The sequence below is a fragment of the Phodopus roborovskii genome, unplaced genomic scaffold, assembly GCF_943737965.1.
Source record: "Phodopus roborovskii unplaced genomic scaffold, PHOROB, whole genome shotgun sequence".
NCBI lineage: Eukaryota > Metazoa > Chordata > Mammalia > Rodentia > Cricetidae > Phodopus > Phodopus roborovskii.
In genome coordinates, this window is record NW_026126413.1 from 5,786,575 (window position 1) to 5,809,371 (window position 22,797).

Below are 22,797 nucleotides of genomic sequence, written 5' to 3' on the forward strand. Positions count from 1 at the left end.
CTGAAATAATTCTATCTACTAAATTTCCTTTTTTTTTCCTTGACGTTTCTGTGGAGTTTAATACATTAATTTTATTTTGCAAAATTTTGTTAGCTTTTCTGTTAAGCCTTAATTAGACTATAATGAAGTTGTAAATTTATAAAAAATAAAAACAAAACGGTTGCTCCCACAATCACTCAGTCTTGAAGTGAGGTGCTGGCTTTAGACAGTGAGGAAAGGGACCCGCGGAAGCTCAACCTCAGACCAGCAAGATGGATCTGAGATGGAAGGAAACGTGGACATAGACCCGGAGTAGGGGCACCCAGGGGTCATCTTCATCGGTCCACGTGCGTTTTTGCCCCTTGACTCTCCCACCAGTCTCAGCTGTCAAAGCTCAGTGGCCTGGAGGGGAGGCGGGGCGGGGTCTGGGAGCGAAGGCGGAGCCTCGGAGAGCATCTTCTGGCCCCCGGGGCCTGGACTGGCCCGCCGCCCCCACCTGCAGCGCGGCGGAGCGCGGGCGCGTCACTCCCAGCGGAAGCGCCAGCCCCGCGTCTGGCGAGGTGCGCGCCTCGCGGCTCCCGCTCCGGAGCTTCGTGGCCCGCCCGTGTCTGCAGAGCAGGGGCGGGGGCCCGGCGGCACGGCTGGGGACTGAGATCGAAAAAGCCGTGGAATCGTAGACAGTCGCCCAGCTCGGACAGCGCGTCGGGGCGGGAGCAGATCGCGAAGGTGAAGGACAGCTGCGGATCCGACAGCGCGTCCCAGGTCAGTCCTCCCGCTGCACTTGAGCAAACTTTGGGATGCCGTGACGGCTGCGAGATGAGGACACGGAGGGTCGCGAGGCCGCCTGGCCCCTGTGCGCCCCGCGAACCCGTACCTGCTGCGCACCTGACACCGCAGCGGCCGGGGTGGGGACCGACACCCCGTTACCGCTGACCACTGCGGGCGACCAAGGGCTAGCGGGCTTCAGGGGCCTCCAGGGAGCCTCTGGCTCGCCCGCGCCCAGCCGCGCGCCTCCGGTCCCCGCGGGTCCCCAGCTCCTGTTGGCGGCTCGCTCCCGGACCCCGCGGGGCTGCGGATTCCGCCGTCTTCGGGCCTCGTGGCGTTGGAGGAACGGCCCGGGGCCCAGGGCCCAGGGACGCGGGGTGGCGGCCCCGCGGTGGGAGCGGCGCGTGCTCGGCCGGTGGAGCGCGCGGGTCGCGGGGTCCGGCTGGAGCGCGTGGCCGCAGGTGCCTGTGGCCGCTGGGCAGCGGAGGTGAGGAGCACGGGCTGGGGCCGCGGAGCCGATTGCAACCTCTGGCTGCAGAAACCAGGGTCACTGAGCGAGCAATCCGGTCCCCGCGGCTCCCGGGCTTGCACATCCCGGCACCCGGCATCCAGACCCCCTCAGCGGGAGGCGGGCTGCAGAGCGGCGCCTGCCCGGGCGGAGGACCAGTGCTGCCTGTTCTGACACGCCATCTCCCCGGCGAGGGCGGGGTGCTAGGCTGGCGGGCTGCGCGGGGACCACTGGCCAGGGCCTCCTGTCACAAGCCCTGTTCATGGACAGCTGCCTGCTCTGGCTTGGAGTGGAGGAGACGAAATGAGCACCCCGCCCCCATCCGCGCCCCAGCCCTGTCGCCCCAGTCACCTTCCTTTGCCCTTCTCCAACAGCACCTTGGACTTGCTCCCTCCCGAACTGGGGAAAATCTGAGGAAGCCAGGCAGGGACCTGGGAGACACCACTGCCTTCATACTCAACAGCCTGGAAATCCAGTCACCTTGGTACCTCGCCGCTTCCCAGACACTTTGGAGGAGCAGGTTTGCCATTTCTACCCTCCACCCCTATCCCATCCCCCGTCTGTCTCTGCTGAGGAAAGGAATCTTAGGAGAGAAGTTTGGATCTAGGTACCCCTTAACATTGCCCCAGAGCCTGTGGGGCAGCTCATAGGTAACTAAAGGGCATCCTAGCTCTGTAGCATTGTGAGGGAAACAAACCTTACCAACTAACTCCTTCCCTTGGGCAGTTTCTGAGTATTTCTTAGAAGACTGGAGACCCATGGAAGCCGACTGTTCCTGGGCAGTCATTGCACCCTTTGCTTGGCTCCGACTTTCTCCTTCCTAGGATTTTTGCTTATGACCTCTGGCTGGCCTCGTTCCAATCGCTGCCTGGCCTTGGACTGCCCATCAGGACTGTGATTTTTTTCTTTTTTTAACTGCAAGCCTCTGGTCCTAGCGGGCTCAAACTCAGGGATGTACTCTTCTGTGAGTCCTGTGGGTTCCCTCATCCCACTCTTGCAGCACCTCTGCCCTTCACCCCTCAAGAAAATTGATTCTCAACCCTCTTGGGGAAGATGATGGAGGCATCCCTGTGTGAGCAGACGCAGGGTTTGGAAGAAACCAGGAAACAATCGGGAGCGAGGAATCGTTTTAAAAGGCACCCATGAATCTGGGACTAAGAAAAGATAGAGATGCCATGGGTGTGTGAAGCTTGGCCTCTCCTTGTTAGGTCCCAACAGCTCAGAGGACTGACTTATGCAGGACCGGTATTGGGTGATGCATATTTGGAACCTAGTACTTACAGAATTCCTAAGCAGTAAATGCATTCCAAATTTTAAACTCCTCACAATCATCTACTGTAATGTAGATATTGAACCCCCCAAGTTAGGGACGATACCCCCCAAAATTGTTAACTTTGAGAGAGCCCAGGTTCCTTTCCACCTCTCCCACTTCAGGACAGGAACTAGGACAATGGACTTTAGAGTCATATGCTCACTTTACAGCTCCATAGCCAGATAACTGTTTTATAAGAGAGGGCACAAAGGAAAATCACTGTCCTGTCCACATGACTAGAAAGCTGGGGATGGTGGGAGGAAAAAGGCAACAGGAAAAATCATCTCCAAGATGGCTTTCCATGTATGTCAGTCTTATGCCACTGCCATGCTGGGTACCACACAAATCAGGTATCCCAGACTGGGCCCTGCCTTGGGAGGTCTGCCATCGAAAAGGCAGGGAGAGATTGAGATACAGAACACAGAAGCTAGCATGTAACTCCAGGCTGGCAGATAATAGGAATGACCTTGGGAGGGTGCACTCACCTCCTTCCCTCTTGAGCAAAGACATGGACTGGACCAGAGGAGCACTGAGGTTCCACCAGCTCTAACAGACCTTGTGTGGTGGGCTTGCCTGCAAACAGACTTGAGCTAGGTTGCTGTGTGTGGGATCCATTCCAGACTCGTTTACAAACTCATAGTCAGTGAAATGTGATAAACCGAACACTGTAGGGATTTCTAAACAAGGAATTAAAGAACTCGACTCCAAATGGGAGAGATGCAGGCAACAAATCGACAGTGTTTATGTGCCTCTGAATAGCTTTGATTTCCTTCGGTAGGAGCTGACAGCTGGCTGACAGAAAGCTCACCCAGGGAGAGAAGAGAGAAAAATCAAGTATGAGATTAGGAATAATGTTTTCAGGTAACTTTCTATTTCTATTCCGAGTGGGTGTCTGGGAGGGTTAGTGTAGTTATGGTTTGAGTTGCTCCATTTATCCACATAAATTTTTTCCCAAGGGCTCCTAATTCTAGGGCTTTGCTTCCATCCTCTAGTTTCCTGGTAGCAAGATAGAGAGCTGGGAGTCCCAGCATTCAGCCTGCATACTCTCCCTCTACCCTCTCTATGTGCCGCCTCCATTATCTGTGGTCTTTCTGATCTATCTGGTCAGAGAGTCAGTCTTTGGTTTCTTGCTCCAGAAACTGCTTGTCACTGCCTGAGGTGGGGGCAGCATCTGGAAGTCCGTACTTTGTCTACAAACTTTCAATCCACCGCTGTTTTTTTGTCCTTTGTCTCACTTTCACTTTGTGTGGTGCCTGAGAGCTCTGGGACCTATAGTTGAAGGGTCATGTGCACCAGTGGCCCCTCTGCCAGCTCTCTTCTCCCTTTGCAAAGCTTATTTCAAATTTTTTATTTGATAATACCTTTCCTCCAGGTGTCTTCATTCTTGGGAATATATGCCTTGTAGCCTTTAAAAAAGAAGGTAAATAAATTTTTCGTGGATGCTTAACCAGCAGAGAAAGAATGGACCAAGTCCAAAGTGATACATTCTAACTAAAGGAGTTGGGCTGGAGCCACGGCTCAACAGTTAGGAGCACTAGCTGCTCTTCCAAAGGACACAGATTCCATTCCCAGAACCCACACGACCCCTTACAACCACTGATAACTCTAATTCCAGGACACCTAATGCCCTTTTCTGGCATCTGAGAGAACCAGCATAGACATACATACAGGCGAACACTCATACACATAAAGTGAAAATTAAAAAAGAAATGAAATAGAGAAGGGGTTTACACGACTATTAAATAACTAAGACCTCCTAATTATATGGGGACCCATAAAGAAAATCTAGTAAGTTCTTACTAGATTCTACTCAATCAGACGAAACAGAGTAAAAAGTCATTTCCCATAGTCCAAGGACAACCTTGTTCCGTTTCTCAGGCACTGTCAGTTTTGTGGCATATGTGCATGGTGTGTGTGCGCATGTGCATATGGGTGCATGCTGCTCTCATGTGAGCACATGCAGATGTATGCGTGCATGGTGTATGTGTGCACACTGCTTGTGTGTGAGCACGTGCAGGTGTATGGGTACATGCGCACCTGTGTGTGTGCATAGTGTATGTTTATATGCATGGTGTGTGTGTGTATACATGGGTTCACACTGCTCGTGTGTGAGCATGTGCGGGTGTATGGGTGCATGCGCACCTGTGTGTGTGCATAGTGTATGTGTATATGCATGGTGTGTGTGTGTGTGTGTGTGCATACATGGGTGCACACTGCTTGTGTGTGAGCACGTGCGGGTGTATGGGTGCATGCGCACCTGTGTGTGTGCATGGTGGCCTGAGTTGAGGTTGGGTGTCTTCCTCAGCTGCTCTCCACCTTTTTTTTTTTTTTTTTTTTTTTTTTTTTTCCCCTGAGGCTCTCACAGAACTCAGAGCTTACTGATTCAGCCAGTCTAGCTACCTGGCTTGCTCTGGGGTTCCCAGAGCTGAAATTACAGGCTGGCTACCATATCTACTCTTTACATTTATGTGGGTGCTGGGGATCTGGTCCTCATGCTTGCATGGCAAGTGCTTTATGGACTAAGACATCTTCCTAGCCTTTACCATTTTTGTTTTTGAAAGAGGTTTTGGTAACTGGGAACTCAACACCAGGTAGACTAGCCTGCTGGCCAGTGCGGCCCAGGAACCACATATTTCTGCTTCTCTTCCCAAGTGCTGGAGCTACAGACATGCACCACCACATCCATACTTCTTTTAGCATGAATTCTGGAAGTCAAACTCAGGTCCTCACACTTGCAAAGTGAGTGTTTTATCTACGAAACCATCTTCCCATCTCTGCCATGTTAAAAGGCTTTGGATATGGGATGTGATAAACAGAGGTTAAATTCTGAGATAAACTTCTTGAAAAGAAGGATGAATCAAGAAAAAGGAGAACTAGGAGAGCCCCCATGTAGTGCTGTCTTTCAGCTCCACGTCCGCACAGCATAAACTTTATGTTTATATTCCACAGGCTGTAACTAGTCTTTCTCTGTCTAGCCAGCTTGCTCCAAATAATGACACAGAGAGACTTCTTATTAATTATGGAAGCTCGGCCTTAGCTTAGGTTTGTTTCTAGCTAGCTCTTGTAACTTAAGTTAACCCATTTCTATTAATCTACCTGCTGCCACATGGCTCATGGCTTCTACCTCTGCTTCTGCATGTCCTGCTTCCTCTGCTTCTGGCTCATGGTTCCACCTAACCTCTTCCTGCCTAGCTATTGCCCATTCAGCTCTTTACTAAACCAATCACTGTGACACATCTTCACACAATGTAAAGGAATATTCCACAACGGGTGATGAAGCTAACGTTCCAAAAGGCCAAGGCTTGCCTAGGTCATCTAGCTAACCAGGAAAATGAGGATCGAATTCTACATCAGCCTGAGTCTGAATCTGCTCTGAACTGTGACTTCCATGGAAGAAAGTACAATAACAAAGGGACTGACTGAATGTCTACATGGTTTCCCACAGGAAGAAAACCCATCCTAGGCAAGAGAAGTAGTCTTCATCACACACTGTGAAAAGCAAATCAGATTCAAATGTCAGGATTTGTGGTTTACAGTTCAATCCGGCAGGATGAAAGAATGCCCCGAAAGCTGGTGAAGGCGTAAAGACAAGGCTGCTCAAGTAAGACACTCACTGACTACAAAATGAGGCCCAGGAAGCCTAGTCAGAACCCCTAGGGAATGAAGTATCAGACGCTCTTCTAAGAAAGTTGACGTTTCAACAGTAACAGAATGGCCCCACTATTAAAATGTGAGCAGGCTCGAAAGCCATTGTTGCCTATGGAAGCACAGGCCTACAGTGAAGAAACTCTGGAGACTAAGGCAGAAGGGTTGTCGGAGCCCAGATATTCAGGTCAGCCTGAACAACCTAGCTGAGGAGCCAGCTCAGCAAGTTGAGAACTTGGCATGCAAATTTGAGAACCTGCGTTCGGTCTCCAGCATCCGTGGAAATGGAGCACACTTGTAATCTCAGCACTGGGGAAGCAGTCAGCCAGATCCGTGGGCTGCCTAGCCAGCCAGCCAGCCTTATCAGAGCCCTGGGTCCTGGTGAGAGATCTTATCTCAAATAACAAGGTGGGGAGCTCCTGAAGGACACTGGAGGTTGACTTCTGGCTAAACAAAGTCATGCCCCACCGCCAGTGAGTGTGCGGCTATATCCACACAAAACAATGATGTACAGACAGAATTCATTCCAGTGAAAAGTAAGCCTCTTGGACCCTTTTTTTACTAAATCATTCTCCCGCCCTTGGAAAGCTTTGCATCATCTACATATAACATGGTACTCAACTTTCCTGTCATCCACAACAATCCCTATTTCTATAGGATAGAGAAGAGACCACCACCTCTCTCAGACATCTCAGTCCTCAGGTTGTTACCAGTTCCCTCTCCTGGTCAGTGATTAGTCTTGTAGAGAAGGGCTTTACATGAGGTGTGTGTGTGTGTATGTGTGTGTGTGTATATATGACCTAAAGTCTTTCCATATTCCCACGCTTAAAGGTTCTTAAGACTGAGAACAACCAAATAAGAGTCCAAATACTAGAAACCATGGGAAAGTTGAATATTGAAAGTCAGAGCAAGGCATGGTGATGCATACCTCGAATCCCAGCATACCAGAGGCAGTCAGATCTCTGTGAGTTCAAGGCCCAGCCTGGTCTTCAGAGTGTACATAGTGAGTTCCAGGTCAGCCAGAGCTATATAGTGAGATCTTGTCTTGGGGGGGGGGGAGTCAGTACATGGTAACTTGTTCTTATTTCAGTGTCTGTTAATCAAGCATGACTTTGGCTTAAGGTCTTTTCTAAACTTGTTTTTTTTGTGTGTGTGATTGCCACTGCATCATTTCTTCATGTGAAGTTACTAAATGGTTTCTGTATTTTATATTATGTTCTAATACCTCCTAGTTTCTTTGCATATTAAACCCATTTGTATATGAAAACTGCAAAGTAGGTTTTTTTTTTTTTTTTTTTTTTTTGGTGTTCTCATGTGACCTTTCAAATGCTTTGCTTCCAGAATAGACCTGCAAGTTGGGACCCACGCTGCCATCTGAATTCCTGCACCCCAAGTTTCAGGTATGTTTTGATGGCAGAATAGCTTTTCTGGGCTGTGACAATAGGGACATAAAACAACAAGGCATTTGCTTTCCTTCAGGTTATTCACCCACTCCCCAAGTGCTTGGCTGTGCATCATGAATGATATCAAAAAAAGGAGGCGGTTCAGTTTGGAGTGCTGTCTTTTATGAGCTTATTCATGGCAACGCCAATAGAACATTCGGCAACACGCACTATTAATCATGCCATAGGAACTGAACTGTTGGAGGAAGGCCTCGTGTACCCTGCCTTTGCATATGCTGACCTTATCTGTGTACAGGCTCCTATAATACTGAGAGTGGTCCTGTATGGAAGAGTGTGTGAAAATGTACTGTCTGAAGAACAGGCAGAAGACGCCTCTAAATACAACACCCAAGCCAAGAAATGGAGCATCACGGGCACCTCAGAGGCCTCTGGGTAACCTCCCAGATCCCGCTGTTTTCCCTCCTCCACCAACAGCCACTTTCCCTTTGGGTGCTACTCATAGTTACCCTCTTTGCTTTCGTTGCTGTCCCACTGAGTCTAAGAAAAAATAACTTCAACTAGATGAATTAAGAATGATGTTGACCATACATGGTGAATCTCAAAGAAAGACAAGCTGCCCGGGATTCATGAGTGCTTCCAGGAACCCTTTAGGCAGGGTCAGGAATGAGTCCCACCAGGTCTTAGCCCTGGGACATCAGAGCTGAGTGAAGAGCAGAGATAAAAGGAGCAGCATTGGAGCCCTGGAGGCAGGGCAGGAGGGGGACCCAGCAGCATCAGGACACAGCACTGAACTGAAGTCAGGCTGCTGTGTGCTTTGGGCCTCAGTTGGAACATGGTCGGGTGACCGTGTGAAGGATGTCTGTGCACATCCATCAAACTGGCAGGTACCCCAGCATCTTCTGGGGGCTTAGGGGCCTCTTTTCCACAATCTTCAGCTTCTGTATTCTCTGTGCTGCTTTTCTTGTTTATTGTTTCATCTTGGTAGAGTCTATCTTTCCGTTAATTCTTGAGAGTATGTCCCAATTCTTGCCTGGAGGTTTGGCTAAATATAGAATTCTAAACAGAGGGTCATTTCTCCTTCAGATATTTAAAGACACTTCTGCATTGTGCCTCACTGCTCTTGTTGATGTACCTGAATCCAAATCCATGTTCTATCCCTTGGTATGTAACTTACCTCTACAGCCAAGGGTGCCTCCCCTTCTAGCCTGTGCTCTGGAAGTCTGCAGGTATGAGTTACGGGAATGCACTGTTTCATTCATAGTGCGATGCTCTGATAGGCCCTTTGGATTTGATAACTCTGTTCCTTTCCCCCACTCCTGTTGACGATTTCTTCTTTTGTTCCCCTTTTGATATGGTTTCCTTGCTGATGCTGTGCTAAAAAACTCCTATCAAAAACAGCTTGGAGAGAAGAGTCCTTTGGCTTACAATTCCAGCTCAGAGTCAAGGCAGGGAAGTCAGGGCAGGGACTCAAGGCAGGGAACATGGAGGAAGTGCCTGCTGGCTGCCTGCCTGGCATCCTCACAGGTTCCTGTAGGCTAGCTTTCTGATACATCCCAGGACTACCTGCTTAGTAATGGTGTGGTCCACAGTGGGCTGGAACCTTCTGCATCAGTTACTAATCAAGACAGTTGCCCAGAGACATGCCCATGGGCCCAATTGATGTAGACAGTTCTTAAATCAAGTCTTTTTTTTTAGGTGACTCTACACTGTCAAGTTGACAGTTGATGCTAACTAGGACACTATTCTACCACTTTTTCTTGGTAGAAATGTTACTTGGATATTGGAGTTCTTGAACTAGTTTTTCTGGGTTTTTCCCTCTATTATTTATATTTGTTTTGTGAGACAGGGTTTCTCTGTGAGGTTGTCCTCGAACTTCTGGCCCTCCTGCTTCTGCCTCCTAAGTGCTAGGGTTACAAGTGGGTGCCACAAAGCCCAACTTTTTTCTTTTATTTCGCTTCACCGTGTTTGAGAGTCTCATCACCACCACCATTCACATTTTCTATTGCCTTGTTTTTGTACATTGGTGTTTTGCCTGCATGTATCTCTGTGTGAGGGTGTCAGAACTTGGAATTACAGTTCCAAATAATATTCCTACCAAGAAAAAGTGGTAGTGTGTCCTAGTTATCATCAACTTTCACCTGGACAGCTTGGAGTCACCTGAGAAGAAAGACTTGATTTAGGAGCTACCATGTGGGTGAACCCAGGACCTCTGGAAGAGCAGTCTGTACCATCTCTCCAGCTCCCTTCTTTTGACTTTTGCAGGCTTCTTTCATGTTCTTTTGAGATTTCATGGTCTCCGAACATTCTCCACAGATGCTTGCCTCATGCTTATGATGTCTCTTACTCCTTCCAGGGTACTGAGTTTTTGAAGCTTTACTTCTCCTATCTGTCTTTTACCTCCACCTTGTTGTTCTCTGTTTGCCCTGGCCTCTGTCTTTCATGCAGGAAGACTTCATTTGCTTTCAGGTTTTTATTCTAACTCTTGGCTCATGACTAAAGGGCTGGATGAAAAGACTGGAGCCTATGGGTGACACTTGTCAACTGGGGGGGGGGTCTCACCGTGGGATGCTCCAGCGGGCATGTGAGATCCTGTGGTATTTGCTCAGGCAAGTCCAGCTGTTGAATGCAGACCTGAGCAGCTTCCTCCCGAGGGGTCAGGCGTTGCTAACTGTCTTTCTGCCACTGGTCAGGAGGGTGGGATAGACTTCAGCTCTTTTCAGCAGTGGTGATTAAACTTGTCTTCAGTCCAAAGACCGTGTGCCTTACCATTTTCAGAGACCAGACCTCTGGATGGCACTGGCTATCACTGGTGCTCTGGAGGAGTTGGAGGAAGTGCCCATTGTCCACATTTCCCAAGTTTTCACATGCCAGCATCACTCGGGGATCTGGATGAAGGTGGGACTGACATACTGGCAGGGGTTGGAGTTTCAGACTCAGAGGATGCGCTAGGAATGCTACTGTCCGGGGGAGGACCCATCTGAGCAGTGAAGGCTGACTGTTCCCTGACATCTTTTGACCTGCCCCTCCTTGTTGGGGAACCCCAATTCTAAAGCTCCCCGCTTTAAAGATGCTGTGTTGGGCTAAGGTCTCAGCCTCCTCAGGCTGGGTCCTCTGTGCATGGGCTTCCACGGTGCTGTTGCTTTCCCTCTGGCTTTGTGAGTGCTTGTCCTTTGAAAAACTAGTTAGTTTGGGGAGGTTTCTGGAGGGCACCCAATGAGTTGTGTGCATATTGCCATGTAAGCCCTAACCTGAGCCATCAGCTGTGGTATTTCCTGAGTTTGGTTCCGTCCCTGTATGCAGGGTCTGTCATCGCAGATAATTGCAGTTTAGGCTTGAGCATCTGTCTCCCTTCCTCCTTTGTCTGCCTGCAAAAGTCTCTTTATGAAAAAGTTAGTGTTAATTTAAAAAGTATTTATTATTGTTGTTATGTGATACATGAGTAGATGCATGCCGTGATGCATATTGCTGCTCGGAGGACAACTTTCTGGAATTGGTTCTCTCTTTCTCCCTTCTTGCAGGTTCTGGGGATCGAACCCAGGTCAGTCTTGGGCAGCAAGCACCTTTATCTACTAAGCCCTCTCATCGGCCCCTTATTTTATTGATTGATTGGTTGGTTGGTTGATTGATGCTAGGGACAGAGCTGAGGGCCTTTCATATGCTAAGCAAATGCTCTATCTACCACTGAACTGCACTCCTACCCCAACCTGCTAAATTCTTACAGTCTTCAAAAAGAAGCTGCGGTGTCTGTCTTCTGCAAAGCCCATTTTTATCCCTAAATTCCCAAAGCTCTTTAAATCTTGTGAGTCTTACCGTGACCAGCTCTGTGCAGCCTCTTCCACAGTCGTCATGAGCTCCTCAGGATGGGCTGGTACCTCTGTAACTCTAACCTGTGCCTACCAGGAACTTACAGATGTCACCTATGAACTCGTTTCTGTGCATGCTCACTTCATCGTGTCCCCCTCCACTTACTGCTCTCACTCCTCTGGTAAGAGATGAGTGTGTTAACTACCTGTGCTATCATCAGACAGAAACTCATATCCTATAACCTTAGTCCTTATTTCTTTATTTTTGAGACAGAGTCTCACTCTGTAGCTCCCACACTGGCCTTAAACATATTATGTAGACCAGGCTAACCTGAAACTTATTCTCCTGCCTAAATTTCTCAAATACCAGGATTACAAGAGTGACCTACCGTGCTGGGAGTCATAATCTTAAATTTAAAAATGAGGGACTGGCCAGTTTACTGTGCTAGGTTTACGTGGTATAGAAATGAACAGCCACATTGGTCTAGAAATCTTCCTAGTTTTCATTTGTACAGGGATAATACACTGTGTGAAATAGGGAGAGTCTTGTCTATGCGGGTTTGATACAGCAATTAATAAAATATGCTCTAAATAATCGAAAAAGCCAGCGACTAGTAGTGTAACATGAAAAATAAATGACCCAGAGACTCACTTTGGGGTTCAAGCTTCAAGTTGAATACCAGAAAAGCAAAGCAGCTGGCCACTAGCTTCTTCTACCTTAGGCTGAATGGGCTGCTCCTGTCTCCACAAGCTCTCACCAAGCCTCAGACTGCAACTTCTCCTCAGTGTGGCTGAAGAATGAATGCCTGACACCGAATACTTGCTCCTGTCTTTTATAACCCTCCAGTGCTGGGATTAAAGGTGTTAGCTATAATTCTCTTTTAGATTGATTCTCTCTTGTGTAGATCTGGGTGGCCTTGAACCCACAGAGATGTCTATCTCTTAATCCTGAGTCCAAGGATTAAAGGTGTGTACCACCACCTCCTAGCTTCTGGCTGCTGGGATTAAAGGTGTGCATCATCACTGCCTGATTTCTATAGATTGAGGCTGACTTTGTTTTTCTGAATCCTCAGTCAAACTTTAATAAATCATAAATAATATATCACTATACTAGTAGAAACAATATTTTTCAAGAAATTTATAGTACAATCTGATCTTTGTCACCTACTGTAAGCACAATTGAAAGACAAATTTTCTCATAGCTCAATATTAAGTCATAATTATTATCCCCATAATGAAACTATCTATTGAGGAAGTCTGAATCTGAGGTAGTTAAGTAAATTAAACATGTATTTGTAGTGTCAATGATAAAAACTAAATGTATTTTTAAAATCTTATTATTTTTTTGTGTGTATGTATACATGTATGCATGTTTTGCCTTTGTGTACATCTGAGTACTACTTGTATGCTTGATGCCTGAGGAGGCAGGATGAAGGTATCAGGTCCCCTGAAACTGGTATTACAGTTTTGAGCTGCATCATGTGGCTGTTGAGAATTAGTTGAACCTGGCTGCCCTGAAAAGGGAGCCAGTGCTCTTAATGCCTGAGCCATCTCTCCAGTTTCTTAAAAAAGAAAATAATTAAAAACATTTTCTCTGAGACTTACTTTTATTTGGGCGTGTGTGGTTTATGCACTGGGGTGGGGGGTGCAGACCCACGAGCGTGCTTGGACTGGTGCAGGAGGGTCTCTGCTATTGCTCTCTGTCTACTACCCTTGAGACAGGGTCTCTCACTGAGCCTGAAGCTCACCTGTGCATCTGGGCTAGCTGGCCAGGGAGACCTTGGAATCTGTCTTTCTCCCTGACCCTAATGCTTGAGTTACAGGCCCATGTGGCCATGCCTGGATTTTTACTGGGCTTCCAGAGAGTCAAACTCAAGTCCCCGTGCTTGCATAGCCAGTGATTTTACCCGCTGAACCATTTCTCTGGCCCCGATTCATAATTCTGCTCTGCCTCCGTTAATAACATAATCTCATCTATGTCCCCTCCATACATATTTCAGAAATAGACAAAAGGAATACAAGTTGGACACCAAGTCTGATTAATCTTCTACTTCTTTGATAACCAGGTATTGATTTCTGACTTTTGAAGATGGATGAAGGCACAGAAGTCTCCACTGATGGAAATTCCCTGATCAAAGCTGTCCATCAGAGCCGGCTTCGCCTCACAAGACTTTTGCTAGAAGGTGGTGCCTACATCAACGAGAGCAATGACCGCGGGGAAACACCTTTAATGATTGCTTGTAAGACCAAACACATCGACCAGCAGAGTGTCGGTAGAGCCAAGATGGTTAAATACCTCCTAGAGAACAGTGCAGACCCCAACATCCAGGACAAATCCGGGAAGAGCGCTCTGATGCACGCATGCTTAGAAAGAGCGGGTCCAGAAGTAGTTTCCTTGCTCCTCAAGAGTGGGGCCGACCTCAGTTTGCAGGACCATTCTGGCTACTCAGCTCTGGTTTATGCTATAAATGCAGAAGACAGAGATACCCTCAAAGTCCTCCTTAGCGCTTGCCAGGCGAAAGGGAAAGAGGTCATTATCATAACCACAGCAAAGTCACCCTCTGGGAGGCACACCACCCAGCAGTACCTCAACATGCCTCCCGCAGACTTGGATGAGAGCCATCCGCCGGCCACGCCTTCAGAAATTGACATCAAGACAGCCTCGTTGCCACTCTCATGTTCTTCGGAGTCAGACCTGACACTTTTTGGCTTTAAAGATAAGGCATTTTCTGGAAGCAGTGATAATACTTGGGACCCAGACTCTCCTCGGCAGAAGCCTGTGATGACCACCAATGGGCCCAAGCTATCCCAGGCTGGTGCCGCCTGGATCAAAAATCCCCCATCGTTAAAGCACCAGGCCAGAGTGGCCTCCTTGCAAGAGGAGCTCCAAGATATCACTCCAGAGGAAGAAGTAGCGTACAAAACCACCGCGCTGGTACTGTCTAAGCGCTTCATCACCAGACACCAGAGCATTGATGTAAAAGATACCGCACACTTGCTCAGGGCCTTCGACCAGGTCAACTCCAGGAAGATGTCGTATGATGAGATAAATTACCATTCTTTGTTTCCAGAAGGAAACCAGTCATGCATGGAAACTCCCAATGACCAGGACCCAGATTCTAACCAGACCCTATTTGCCTCCACTTTAAAAAGTATAGTTCAAAAGCGAAACTCAGGGGCCAATCACTACAGCTCTGATTCTCAGCTCTCAGAGGGTATTACCCCTCCAAACTTAGAAGACGGTAAAGCCGGAAAGAAAAAGATCTTCGCACCATCTCCTTCCTTACTAACGGGGTCCAAAGAAGTAATGGAGACGGTCCCCCCGGGCCCCCTGAGCAGGAGGAACCATGCGGTTTTAGAAAGGCGGGGCTCTGGGGCTTTCCCCATTGAACACAGCCTCGTGCAGAGCAGACCCGGGTTTCTGCCACCCTTGAATGTAAATCCTCACCCTCCCATCACAGACGTCGGTGTCAACAACAAGATCTGCAGCCTGCTTTCTTGTGGCCAAAAAGTGCTTATGCCAACGGTTCCTGGTTTCCCGAAGGAATTCAAAAGCAAAAAGATGTTATTGAGGAGGCAGTCATTGCAGACAGAACAAATTAAGCAATTAGTAAATTTTTAAGAGACGCCTAGAAAACACATCATGTTCAGACGTCTGGATCAGAGAAACATAGACTTAAAGAAGAAATCTTAACTGTATCCTTTTAAGTCTTAGCTAGTGCATCAAGGCTAGGCAGATCAAAACATAGAGTATGTTGTACTAGGTACTGCAAGCACACCATAGTATAGAGCTTCTGAGGAAATAATACCAATGTGAAAGCTGTTTTTCTCACAACCTCCAGTATTTATCACTTCCATGTGCTCCAAGATTTCCATCTAAACAAAATCCTCCAAGAGAAAGTTGCCTATGCTAGAAGTGATTTTTAAAGTTTCAGATTGGCTTCATGTCCTACTAAGAAACAATGTTCTCAAGTTAGTAATTTTGTCAACACTTTAGTCAACAAGGTCGTAATTTTTCATGATGCCAAAATCATCAAAGAAAACCCTAACATCAGTAAAGCTAAACTACAAAGGAAGGATAAGCAGAGTGGTTAAAAATGTTGACTCGGGCAGATAAAAGTCTTATTAAAAAATGTAACCGTGAAAAACTAGTCAGAATGAGAAACCACTGATCTTAATGACTGCTAAAATTTCATCAAAATGGCAGGTGACGGGGCTGAGGGGGCGCTTTGGCTGTGCAAGCCAGATGGCCTGCCTGCTTCAGTGTGTATTCCCAGAATCCACATAACAAGTAGACCCAGGAGTGCATTCTGCGGGGAGATGGGGGGGGGGGGGCAGAGCCAAGAGAATCCCCAGAAACTCATGGCTCAGACAGTCTGACAACACTGAGGTGAAGACACCCAGGCTCAAACAAAGAGGCAAGGATGACTGACACCAGAAAGTTATCCTCTGAGAGCCACACAACCCTCCCCCCCAAACTGGCAAGTCAGGGCAGCACACCATATGCCAATCTCTGTTGTTTTTGCACTGTGTATTCCTTTCAGACAAAGTTACCAATCATGTTATCTTACAGAATTATTTCTCATGTTGTTTTTGGGTATCTTATCCATAACATGAGAACTATTTCCCATGTTATTTTTGAGTATCTTATTCCATAGGTTTACAACACCAAGATAATATAAAAATTAAAAAGGTTTCACCTTGACTTACATTAATCTTGTCTTCCAAAAGAAACACCCAAAACAGGGTGGGGGCGAGGTTGCAAAAAGTTTGGGATTGAACATAAATGAAAATTAAATGCTTGCTTCATTAAAAAAAAAAGAAAAATTAATAGATTAGTTTAGCAAAAATTACAAAAGCCAAGTAGAAACTTAATCATAAAATGTATTACTGGGTCATTACTAAGCAGTATCTTTATTTCTGATATGTAGTTATTAGACAGTTCTATAAAGATATACAAAGATAATGTCCTTAGTGTGACATTTGGATCATCTAGTATTTTAGGGTCTACGAATAACTTTTAACAAATACACACTATTATAAGATAGTTAAAAAATGACAGTGTTACCTATATGACTTCAAAGTATGGTGTTCAAAGAACCTTTCACTTGTGGCAGTTCTGAAGCAAAGATTTAACAGAAACTAGAAACCCCACGGCTGTGGGTATAACGACATCATCTACAGCTTTATTTCTTTGCCCAACAGGTGGCATGATGCCTTTCTTGGTAATTTGATATAAGCTATTTGAAATGTACATAGAAATTATGTAATTATCTGTGGCTTTTATTTTAAAAACTAATTTCAGGTTTTTCCATTTAATGTTTTGAAGAAAATATTAATTACATTAGGAAATATTTTTTATTCAGAAACTAAAATTGTACTGATGTTTATAAGTAGCCGAATTCCTTTCATGAGTTTTAATATCACAAAAAGTACTTGACCTCACATTGTAAGGACACAGTTTGGGAGAATATGTATATGTATATAGAGTAATTCATTATCAAGATACTATCAATAAAGATTTAAAATATCATTTTGATGAAGTTTTATTTTTACCTCAAATACTAATAGTAAACATTTCAACATAATTTTAAGAGAAATTGTGCTGCATGTATAATTTAAATAACAAAAAATAAGAATAACTTGTCTTCCCAACATGAAAACATAATTTAACATGATTAAAACGTTGACCATCATCAGAATTTTCAACTTTCTAGCAAGCCTAAAAACATTTTAAATTCTCAGACTGTAAGAGTCTGGCTATAAGTCATTCTATGAGTGTGTGTATGTGTATGCATATGTGTGTATGTGTATGCATATGTGTGTATGTGTCTACACGTGTGTGCATGTGTGTTTATTTTACATTTATGTTTGAATTTCATGTAGAGTTTGATTTAGCTTTAACTTAAAGGTCAAATAACACTTCACATACTGGTTTTACAGGTACCATTCTTAGTTCCTGATGAGCAGAATTTCCTAGTGTATAACTAATATAGACCCAGGGAAACAGGCATTCAAGGGGACAGGGCAGCCCTTGTTACTAACCAAAGAAGGCAGTGACACCTGCATAGTGACTCCTTTGTGGAGGTGAACGGGCCAAGCACCTAGTGACAGAACTCTTATTAATCTCATTCTATTCCCTAATAATTTGATTGCTTAGAAGAGAGACTGTGTTTTTGTGGGTGATGAAAAAGTGTCTAGGAACGCCAGAGATGGCAAATCAGTTCCCTGCAGCAGACTTGCCCACCAGCCTCGCTGTGCACGGGTGAGTCAGTCAGTCCCTAGTGCTGGAGCTAAAGATGTGCACCACCACTGCCTGGCACTGTAGGTGTTTTTGTCACACTGACTCAAAATTAATCAATGCAAGAAGATGGAAAAGGTGATCAAGTGAGGAAAATATTTAAAAGTGAGTGAAAGTAGTGTTTATCTCAGAAAGACTCAACTGAGATTAGATGGCTGTCCTCAATTACTGAAGTGAATGATGAAACATGATGAGAAAATGAAGCTACTGGGGTATTTCCTCTAGGGCTGTCAATCTATGGAGATAGAGGGTACCATTCCTGGGAACACACAAAGATGGCTGTTGATCAGACATTCAACAAGAGTTCTTCTCACTTAATGGCCTTTGAAACTGTTTCAGCCAGAAGGTTCTTTGAAATGTCTTTCCATGGTCAGAGTTCTAGGCTAAGTGGGAAAAGTTGAAATAGATTTGGAATCTCAACCATGCACACAGCATTTTGCGTTGTTTTGTGTTCACCCAGTGTTGGTTATGAAAGCACAGCTTTTGATTGCTGAGCAAAACATTTCAATTCAAACCAATTTTCTCAAATTGAAAAACACTTACTGGTTGACTTCTGTAACTGTGGGTGCTTACTAGTATCCAGAACTCAGAATAAAAGATAGAAATCACTTCCACCGAGAGACACACGGAAGCTGCCCCCAAGCAAAGGCTGTGATGACAACACTCTGACCAAAACAGATGTTTGTCTTCCCTACAGCAAGTAGCCATGACGGAGCAGTTCTCAGAGATGCAAAATCAGCTGAAAGGAAGCGGTGGAACACAAGGACATCACTGGGTAAAGCTCTTAAATCAGCATGGCCAGTTATAAAGTGAGTTATTACTGTCCCATACAGGTGGGGCCAAGGAGGCTGTGTCATGGCAGGGATGGACCCCAGGGCCTTCTACATACCATGGTAGTTTGGATGAGAAATATCCTGCAGTCACAGTATTTGCACACGTTCTTCCTACTTGGTGGTGCTGTTTTGGTTAGATGATGGAGCCTTGCCGGTGAAAGTCTGTCACTGCAGGGAGCTTTCACATAGCCTCGCCCACTTCTCATTTGCTGTGTCGGCTGCATGTTTGCCATTGAAGATGTGAGCTCCCAGCTTCCTGCTCTGGCTGCCTGCTACCCCGCCTCAGCACCACCACTACAGACTCATCCCTCCGGAACAGTAAGCCAAAATAAACTCTTCCTTAAATTGCCTTTGTTCATGGTGCTTTATCACAGCAACAGACGTGTAACGGATAGACATTCGCTAAGTGCTCTGAGTCCCAGGGTTTCTCTTCTTTCGTATTCAGCCCTCGAGCTGACAAAGAAGCAAGACTTTCACCGCCAAGTACCTTAATGAAAAAGTTGGGCTGTGGTTATGTTTTCACTCCAAGAAAAGGAAGGAAGTGAATGCCAGCATTCATGAAAGCAGACGACTCCTGCACCAGGCATCATGGGACTGGGGCTCCAGCGAGCCTAGGCACAGGAAGAAAGCAATGGGGAGGATCCAGGAGACTGGCCAGCCACCACGTCCCCTGCTCTCCCTCCACTCCTCCACTGTAACTGTGGGCTGTGTGGGAAGCTTTATTGTCTACGTTATGAAATAATTGAAATACATAGTAAAGTCAAAAGCACCGTGCAGGTGGAATGAGGTGAAGTCCTTAGAAAACAGGATTACTTAAAGAAAAGAATGTCTTTCTTGGAGTGGAAACTAGGTCCAGAATTAGGTGGGCGGAGGTTATCATTTTCCTTCCAAATGGTGGGAAGCACAATCAATGACCCTCTGAGAAATAAAGCCCCAGCTGGCTTTTTTCCTGTTCCACCCACATCAGCCAGGTTGCCTGTCAGTAACTCTGCTCAGTGGACAAGTCGCAGAACTGCGGCCCACAAATTCCTTCTGTTTCTTGAATCCCTTTTTCCATCACCCCACTTGGGTCTCCATCTTTCTTCTCTTTGAGAATCCCCAGTGTAGTTGGCTCTCCCCTCCCTTCCTAAAACTCCAAACTGACCACGACCTCCTTACAATAGAGTTGTGTTCCTTGGATTCCCACAACCATCCTTGCTTACAGTTGGTTGTGGTCCCTGGATTCCCACAATTCTCTCTTGCTTACAGTGGGGATATGGTCCCTGGAGGAGTCAAGCATCTCAACAATCTTGGCTTCCTCTCTGCCATCCAGGACCCTCAACCCAGAGACACATTTGCAGAGCCTCAGACGCGGAGATCAGATGTCTGTTCTGTTTATTCCCCACTGAGCGCTGGAAAACTTAATGGGCTTCTTCACAAAACCACGTGACAGGTCAAATCGTGGTCCCAGGCTCAAAGCTGATGGGTACAAAGAAGGAAGCAAAGTAATGCTGTGCAAAGTATGTCTCAGACTGGAGTTTGTGGGGCTGCAATCGGAACCAGCCGATCAGCCCCGGGTCTGTTCCTGACTCGGGGGGGGGGGTTGTGGATGAGGGAAAGGCTATTAGCTATGGACAATAAAAGGAAGACAGAGACATAATATGATGTCAGGAAGGCAGATTCAGTCCATACTGAATGGGCAGTGGGCTTGGTCTGTTGTGCCCAAATTCTGAACCCCAAAATTACCAAGAGACTCATTCCGGAGCAGAGTCTTATTGTTTAACGATCTAACCCCAATAACTTGGGCCCTTTCTCCATTTATGACAGCAGATGACAGGAAAAGGACCCGGAGAAACCATGAGGTGGGAAATACATTGGGTAGAGCAAAGAGAGTGGCTAGGGGTACACAACAGTCTCGGGACTGGTGAGCCTCCGGGCTTGGATGACCTGTCCTGTGTTGATTGGTCAACTGGTTGTTATAGCCTATGGGCCCTCCCAGGGTGGTTGCTATGTTCTGCATGTCACTATTGTGCACTTGTACACCCTGAGCCGTAAAGCATGGCCTCATCAGCTAACTTCTGATTGGTTCCTTACCATGAGGGTATCTGACTTCCTAGTGGCCAAGGCAGGAGGGTCAAGGTCAGACACGTGCTGAGTCAGAGACCTATATGTCTTTTCTGTAGCCCGTCATGGCTGCTAAAGCAGGGGGCTGGTCCTCCCAGGTTGATCTCGTTTCTACAGAAAGAGCTTTGGCACTTCTGCATCTTTCAACTAATCTTGCCTTTGCCCATGAAATATGACTGTCAGTACTCCTGGCTGGCAGGCTCACATCTAAAGTAATAGGGGTGAGCTACTGCACCTTCCTATGAATGCACTAGATGCTAACTGATTACAGAGGGTAAAAGGCCCAGAGAACTAAGATCCAAGCAAATAAATCATCAAACTGTTCCAAATTATTTTTAATAATTTCCCACTGGAGAAGTCAACACATAATGGCTAATGAGCAGTTACACCACTCTCACAGGACCCGAAGTAATTGTACATTTGAAAGGCTCTGGGTTTCGGAACAATCAAATCACTTACCAATGTCTCTTCTAAGGTGGGATGGTCTTGTGAGTCACAGAGAGCAGAACTCAAATGCTATGGGACGATGACAGCAGCACTGCCTTAGGCTTGGGAACTTGGAAGAGTCAAGTATTTGATGTTTGAACTTCTTTTCAAAATTCTCTGTGCATGTGAATACATAACTTTTGCATATAAAATCACCCCATAGGGAGGGCCTGGGCCCTGCTCCAAATGATATGACAGACTTTGAAGACTCCCCATGGAAGGCCTCACCCTCCCTGGGGAGAAGAAAGGGAATGGGATCGGGGTTGGTGGGGGAAAACAGGAGAGGATGGGAGGGTGAGGGAACTGGGATTGACATGTAAAACAAGCTTGTTTCTAATTTAAATGAAAACTATAAGTAAACAAACACATAAATGAAACCACTTCGTAATGCAGTTTTGCAACCACAACATCTTTCCACATTAATGGAGGCTGGCTTTTCAGCGTCTGTTAGCATCCTATGGATTTCTGTACATCAAGGTGTGTGAATATACTATCAAAGACTGATATGTATAACTTAAAACACAGTAAAATGTACATCCCTGTAATTCCTTGCCATAGATTCCTTCCAACTATGCACGTTGGCACAGTTATAGACGGTTCCATCACTGCCCCACTTCCTAACTCCATGAGTAACCATTATTATGACCTCTGTTGCCATATATTAATTCTGAATGTCCGTGTGGTTTGAAGGAATAATGGCCTCCATAGGGAGTGGCACTATTAGGTGTGGCTTTGTTGATGGAAGTGTGTCACTGTGGGGGGCGGGCTTTGAGGTCTCCTATGCTCAAGCTAGGCTCCGTGTGGCACACAGTTCACATCCTGTTGCCTGAAGATCACGATGTAGAACTTTGGGCTACCTCTCCAGCACCACATCTGCCTCCATGCCACTATGCTTCCAGCAGTGATGATAATAGATTGAGCCTCTAAACTGTAAGCCAGCCCTAATTAAATTTCTTCCTTTATAAGAGTTACTGTGGTCATGGTGTCTCATCACAGCAATAAAACACTGACTTGGTACAAATGGACCCATGTGCTCAGTGGTCTCCATTCCTTCTCACTGTTTAATAAAATCCTTAAAGCATGAATTAAGTAGCCCAAATGTTTTTTAGTGCTATGTAGTAAGTTCATTATGTATGTAGCAGTTTTCTTACTTGTGGAAATGTGCTGTTTTAAATTAGGAGTTCAGAATATAACTGCTACCAACATTCTTATCACAAGTCTGTTCTGTGAACATGGGAACTCCCCTGATGTCATGCTTACGGATATAATGCCTGGATCCTAGGGCAGAGATGCTGTCTTTATTGGAAACAGTAGGAATGTTTCATTTCCCCCTCCACACATTGTCAGTCCTAGTACTAGCTGTTCTGGGATGTATGCACTATCTCACTGCAGCTTAAATTGCCTTTCCTGAACCTTTTCTGGAAAACTTGCTTTGGGTGTATGGATGTTTTATTTTGTGGAGTATCTGTTAAGTTTTTTTTCTCATTTTTAATTCAAACTTTTGGATTTTTACCAGTTTACAGGCACACTTCACATAAAATGGCAGTGTCCTTTGTCAGATTATACCCAGTGATATCTTTTTTTTTATTTAAGGATATATTTTTACTTACCGTGTATGGATGTTTTGCCTGCATGTGTCTGTGCACCACATGAGTGCAG

At 46.0% G+C, this 22,797-nt stretch overlaps 1 protein-coding gene across 1 annotated transcript; it reads left to right on the forward strand.

Annotated features, from left to right (window-relative positions):
- The first annotated feature begins 403 nt into the window (after positions 1-403).
- Positions 404-15,146, forward strand: Ankrd34b (ankyrin repeat domain 34B). The gene is made up of 5 exons (XM_051182964.1): positions 404-1,231; positions 1,627-1,772; positions 3,343-3,425; positions 7,551-7,609; positions 13,482-15,146. The coding sequence occupies exon 5, from the start codon at positions 13,505-13,507 to the stop codon at positions 15,035-15,037; it is 1,533 nt and encodes a 510-aa protein (XP_051038921.1). The 5' UTR covers positions 404-1,231; positions 1,627-1,772; positions 3,343-3,425; positions 7,551-7,609; positions 13,482-13,504; the 3' UTR covers positions 15,038-15,146.
- The last annotated feature ends 7,651 nt before the right edge of the window (positions 15,147-22,797 follow it).